The 6,514-nt window shown below is 38.9% G+C and overlaps 1 protein-coding gene across 1 annotated transcript in view; it reads right to left on the bottom strand.

Moving 5' to 3' along the window:
* The window catches only part of LOC107663562 (bromodomain-containing protein 1-like), a 102,618-nt gene that overhangs the window by 22,292 nt on the left and 73,812 nt on the right, over positions 1 to 6,514 (bottom strand). The window contains exons 9-13 of the mRNA XM_016453800.1: positions 4,686 to 4,998; positions 3,687 to 3,926; positions 2,855 to 3,313; positions 2,371 to 2,479; positions 545 to 681 (exon numbers count right to left, since the gene is read on the bottom strand). Coding sequence (XP_016309286.1) covers positions 545 to 681; positions 2,371 to 2,479; positions 2,855 to 3,313; positions 3,687 to 3,926; positions 4,686 to 4,998 — 1,258 coding nt within the window. The remainder of the gene's footprint in view (positions 1 to 544; positions 682 to 2,370; positions 2,480 to 2,854; positions 3,314 to 3,686; positions 3,927 to 4,685; positions 4,999 to 6,514) is intronic.

Genomic DNA, 6,514 nt, shown 5'->3' with positions numbered 1-6,514 from the left:
AGGGGGGATCTCCTCATCCACCACCAGTGTGCAGCATCCACCTGGATGATGCGACGGCAGCCATAGTGCACCAGAACGGTCACCACACACCAGCTTATTGGTGGAGAGGAGCCATGGCGTGATGAAGCCAATCATTATATGGGGATGATTAGGAAGCCATGATGGTCAGAGGGCAATGGGTAAATTTGGCCAGGATGCCGAGATCACACCTCTAATCTTTCCAAAGACATCCTGGGATTTTTAATGACAACAGAGAGTCAGGACCTCGATTTAACGTCTTATCCGAAGGACAGTGCTTTTTGACAGTATAGTGTCCCCGTCACTATACTGGGGCGCTAGGACCCACACAGACCACAGGGTGAGCACCCCCTGCTGGCCTAACTAGCACCTCTTCCAGCAGCAACCTAGTTTTCCCCAGGAGGTCTCCCATCCAGGTACTGACCAGGCTCAACCCTGCTTAACTTCAGTGGGCAACCAGATGAGAGCTGCAGAGTGATAGCTGCTGGCTATAATATATGTATATAATATAGATGTGGACACCTACCAGCAGCTATTCTAGCAGCCTTGGTGAAGTTTCTACTCTCGATGCAAGCAATAATTTCATTCTTGTCCTCCACTGTGTTCCTCCGGATGAGGGCTGGCTTCCCCTTCCCACACTTCGGTAGATTAACTGCAGTACTACTAAAGACAGACAAGAAAACATGATGGTCTGGTGTGGGAGATTGACAAAAATCACCCTGCAGAATGGTGCAGGGTTACAGGGATGTGCATTTTGACTTCTCAAGCACTTGACAGAAAAATCAGATGAGTGCCTTTGATTCTCAGAGGATGAATGAAGTGCTAAATCCAATGCAGTTTTCTTAGTGAGGATGTAAAAGGGTTAAAAATCCAATGCAGTTTTCTTAGTGAGGATGTAAAAGGGTTAAATACTCAATTTTACAGCCATATTGATACATAATCAGAAATATTGGCAACATTGTGTAGCCCTACAAACAAACACAGCAAACTTGTATTTATTTATTTTTGTTTAATTGCAATAGCAATTTGTATCTGAAAAAAAATGCAATTAGATTTTCCCCCAAATCATGCAGCTTTTCTAGACACCATTTCCTTTGTCTTCGGTTGTGCCGATAGACGATAGTATCATGTATCGACAATAGTCAGAGATATCGCCTGTTGCTGATGCCTTTGATGATAGCAAGATGATTATTATAATTATTCATCAAAAATGGACTAGGCGCCTATCTTTAGCGATGCAGCACGGAGAGCCACTTCTGGGACACTTCAGAGACATGATGCGGCGCGGCTGGTATAAACACAAGCATTGACTAGAGCGGATCAGCTCCGGTGGCTGTGTCAGAGCTGTAACGTGCCGCAGACCTGTGCAGTGTAAATAAGAAGGCCTTTTTTGCTTTTGTTAATCAGAAGAATTCAGAAGTCAGAAAGTCAGAATTATAATTGTATAATAAATAAAAAGAAAACAAATAGATAGAATGCAAGAAGATTAGAGAAGTGTTTTTTTTTTTGTTTTGTTTTTTAAGAAAACAAACAGTTAGTAAATAAATAGAGTGCAAGTCTAAAAGGTCTAAAATTTTATTCTTTTTTTTATAAAGAATAAAATTAGAATAGAAAGTGCTAGAGTTAGAGGGTCAAATAAAGATGGAAGAGATGTGTTTTTAGCCGATTCTTGAAGATGGCTAAGGACTCGGATTGAGTTGGTCATTCCACCAGGAGGGAACATTTAATTTAAAAGTCAGAGAATGTGATTTTGTGCCTCTTTGGGATGGCACAATAAAGCGCCGTTCACTTGCAGAACGCAAGCTTCTAGAGGGCACATAAGTCTGAGTAATGAATTTAGGTAAAGGGGTGCAGATCCAGTGGTGGTTTTGTAGGCAAACATTAATTAATTAATAATTAATTCATTAATTATAACAAGAGGGTTTTTTAAAGTGCATATACTCAAGCGAGACTGAAGTGAGTGATGATGTTCTTTGTTAATGTAAATGTTCTTTGCTCATTTTCTGTAGCTGCTTTTTGAATAACGAAATGTAATCATTATACTTAGTAACTTACAATGTTTCTATTAAATTCTTATCATGTTAAATACAAATTCATTCATATTAAAAACATTAGGCTGCATTTAGCCTTATGCTGAAGTTGGTTCACTTTCCGGTAATGAAACTAAGTAAGCAAATAAATAAATTAGCACGATAATATAGCGTATCGGCTATCTCACAGGCTGATGATAGGACGATATGACAACTGAGAAATGAAAACAAAATTTTGTTGAAAATCTTTTTCGATGAAGTATAGCATGTCACACCACAGTACATTTCATACTCTCAAAAGTACTTCATGACAACTACCCACCTGCTGCTGGAGAACATGCAGGATTCAGATGCGCACCTGCGACGAGGCTCTAACTGCCTGCTAGAATCCAAATCCTTCTCCAGCTTGAGACCAAAACCATTTGGCAACCCTGCCAGACACAAGAAAAAGATAAAGAGAGAGATTTCAGTCCCACTTAATCTATTGAAACTAGTATTGAAACTAATAAAGAACCACTACTGCGCTTACTTGAACTACTTAGCTTTGTTAGACTTTAATTACAGACTGGTTGTTCACGTGACAAATCACACAGCACATGTGTATTACTGTGCATGCAAGACCACTTTTTGACCCTGGATATCACCTGATATTACACTTTCCCATGACGCCATTCTAGTGACCTGATTCTAAAAAGCCTTAAAAGCACTTTGGCCTGTTAAAAAAGTGCATTTATTATTTATGTGCATTTATATAAATCATACTGTATCTATCTTGCCCTTTTTGATTGATTTCCTGCAGTTTCTACCTGTGTCCAGGCGTTTGATGGGCGATTCGTCCTCAACACTTTCTCTACTGGCACTCCGTGGTCTCTTCCTAGAGTGAAGCAATGTTTCAAGGCGTGGTATGACGACTGACAAGAATGTATTTGTGCCTAGCCGAGAACTGCCCTTTGGAGTTTCACCATCTCTCATGGGCTTATGAGGGCTTGTGCTTTTTGATTTGCGGAAAAGCACAGACGTCCGTCGGTTTACTGGGCTTGATGGTTCAGCCAAAGTTGATGTAGCTACTACACTGACATCGCTGTCCTCTAACTGCAGATGTGAGTGTCCATTGAGAGGCTGGGAAATGCCATCCTGGTGGCGCTGGTTTTTGTTGGGACTGGGTTCAATGGGTTTCAGTTTGGGTGGCTCAGAGTGACCTACCGCATTAATGATGGGCGGCACAGAAACAGATGGCTCAAGCTTAGGTGGGACTGAATTATCACCTGCCATGAAAGAAGGAGACACTGTCAAATATTGTACAAAAAAACAGTGTGTGGCAGATTAAATTCAGTGACAATAAAGTAGATTTTTTACATTTTCTCAGAAAGAACAAACTAGCGTTTTTACATTTTCTCAGAAAAATGTGAGCAGTATTGTGGGTGGTTGCCAGGATAATGCTATCAAGTTGCTAGTGTGTGTTTTCAGAGGCAGGAAGCAACAGGAGAGGAGAGGAATAGGATCAGTAAATGACCTTGAGATGGGACTTGAACTTGAGTCGCTTGTGATACGTCAAAGTATTACCCACAAGGATTTGACAGATGTTCAACAGGTTAATATCTAAAAAAAAACATTTACACCAACATTTTTCAAACAAACCTTTTTGAAAGATGTGGTCGGCTTCTTCAGCAGCATTCTCCAATTCAACAGCAGGAAGTGCCTTCTTCAAACTCAGCTCCATCCTCACATCACTAATGATTTTCTTAAGCAGCTTTAGTCGTCTGCTCCATGACGGGCTGGATTTCATTGCTGTAGTCAGATCCAACTTTTCCAGTAGCTCCCTCAGCTGCTCTTCCAATGACATGTGCTCTCGATTGGCTGGAATCAATAAGCGGTCCACTGAAAGAGTAAAAGGCCAACATTTTTTGATTGATTTGTTCAAATGTAGGGATGGGAACTACAAAAGAATGTATCATTCTGATCTGACTTAAAGGGATAGTTCACCCAAAAATGAAAATTCAGTCATCATTTACTCACCCTCATGTCGTTCCAAACCTGTATGAGTTGCTTTCTTATGTTGAACATAAAAGAAGATATTTTGAAGATTGCTGGTAATCAAACAGTTGGTGGTTGCCATTGACTTCCATAGTAGGAAAAAATAAATACTATGGAAGTCAATGGCAACCACCAACTGTTTGATTACCAGCAATCTTCAAAATATCTTCTTTTGTGTTCAACATAAGAAAGCAACTCATACAGGTTTGGAACGACATGAGGGTGAATAAATGATGACAGAATTTTCATTTTTGGGTGAACTATCCCTTTAACTATTCAGATTCACTGGTTATTATTACACTATTAGTGATTCTTTCATGGAGTTTCAAGGAAGCACTAAACTGACCAGTACATCTCATAGTGACAATTGACAAGAAACGCCATTGCTTAGACACAAAGACATGCTTGAATCATGAAAAATGAACAATGTGTGCGTGATTTTTCACTTTGTTTTACATGTAAACATTATCCCACTACACTGAGTGTAGTTTGCTTAATGTCCACAAGCAATTACCTTTTACAAATCATACAAAGCAAAAGACATGAAATACCATTGGGACTACAGATTTTGTACCCTGATCAGTATAGTTTTTGTGTATTTACCATCTTCCCAGGAGAAAGGTGCAGATGGCTCAATCTTTGGTGGTTCTAGTAGGTGCATACCAGTTTCAAAATCAAAGCCGATTTTCTGAAGATCTCGGCGAGTTTTCCTTAGCACAGCTCCACCCTGGTCTCTTAATCTAACAGCTGCCCTGTAGAAGAATGTATCCTTGCCATTGTACTTCATGCAGTTTTCAATAATGAGATTGAAGTCAGCTTCAAATTCATCCAGATTCTTGTAGCCTTGTACATTAATGTGTTTCCTCATGGTGGAAAAATCCATAGGGTGCAAGATGTGGTCCAGATAGTCAGGCACCTGTGAGGAACACACAAAAAAAGGACGAAATTCTGATCAGTGATAGAGACTCTAATTTTGCCTATTCACATAAAATAAATATTTTTTTAAAAATGTTCTTGCATTTTGAATAACCTTTGAATTCCTATATCAATAATGACGTCATTGTGACAAACACAGTAAGAAATTTTGTGTGCTCAGAATCCAGATGGATCGGTATGGGCTGATATGCCAAATAAAGATAACAGAATCAAATCAAATCAGTAAAAGAAAAAATGGCAATGGTGCACATCCAACTTGTGATCAGATTTCAAAGATCTCTGATTTTGTGAGTGCATGAATCAGATTATATCAGTGTGTTACAACAAGTTAACAGATCACAAAAATAAATGAAAATGAAAAAATAATGAAATGCTATGCTATATAATTAATAAAATTACAAGTTAAAAACATTTAGTATCAATATTTGTATGTAAGAAGCCTCTTGATAGCTTGGTTTTGCAAGAATAAATCCATTAATCAGAACTGACATCCGTGTGGCTTCATTTTTTTTTAACTAGCACATACAATGTGGCTATAAAAACACTACACAGCCCAGTTAAAATGACAGGTAAAAGAATCTAAGAAAAAACTCAAATGGCTTATGTGTGGTAAAAAAATAATTTGAAAAGACATTAACAAGTGTTACCAAACAAGTTAACCAAAAAGGGATGCACATCAATCAACTAATTTGTATTTAATACAGCAGACTGATTAGGAGTCTATCTACTTAGCACATTTTAATCTGTCAAATTTCCCCCACTCTTCCTTACAAAAGAGCTCCAGATCAATCAAATTGTAGTTTTTTTTTCCCAAATTGGATTTAGGTCTGGGCTTTTACTCCATTACAAAATGTTCTTCTTCTGAAGCTATTCATTTGCTGACTTACATTTTGTGTTTGGGGTTATTACCATGCTGAAAGATGAAATCTTCAGCTTTGGAGGCCTTCAGGTTTGGTTCCAAAATGTACTGGTAATTTGGCATCATGATTCCTTGTTTTTGCAGAAAATGTTGCCTTTTTAAAATTATGGCCAAAAAGTTAAATTTGGTTTCACTAGAGCAGTGGTCGCCAACCCGTCGATCGCGATCGACTGGTAGATCTTTATCACTGTCCAGTAGATCCCGAAAAAAAAAACAGTAAAATAAGTACAAAAATGCATTACATTTATGGGGTTATATTAATGTATCACTGAAGGGAACTGTCTTGAGAAAAGTTTCGATGGCAATGGAATTTTCTTCTCCGTATTAAGCGCAACTCTGCTTTGTTTACAGCGGTAAACAAGGAAACGCTATAGTGCGGTCGGTTCATAAGCAGTGTTGCCAAGTCCCGCGGAATTGGGCTACTTTAACACTGTTGCCGCGGGGTTGATGTTCATGTCCGCGGGTTGAAGCAACCCCAATAACGTGATATTTAGTCCCTGGAATGTGAATTTTACTGGAAGATCCCCGCCGAAAAACGTGTATTTTACCCCCGGAATGCGATTTTTACAGGGGAACC

Source organism: Sinocyclocheilus anshuiensis, unplaced genomic scaffold, assembly GCF_001515605.1.
Source record: "Sinocyclocheilus anshuiensis isolate Anshui unplaced genomic scaffold, SAMN03320099.WGS_v1.1 scaffold15, whole genome shotgun sequence".
In the NCBI taxonomy this organism is placed as follows: Eukaryota; Metazoa; Chordata; class Actinopteri; order Cypriniformes; family Cyprinidae; genus Sinocyclocheilus; species Sinocyclocheilus anshuiensis.
This window is presented reverse-complemented; position numbering and strand designations above follow the sequence as displayed.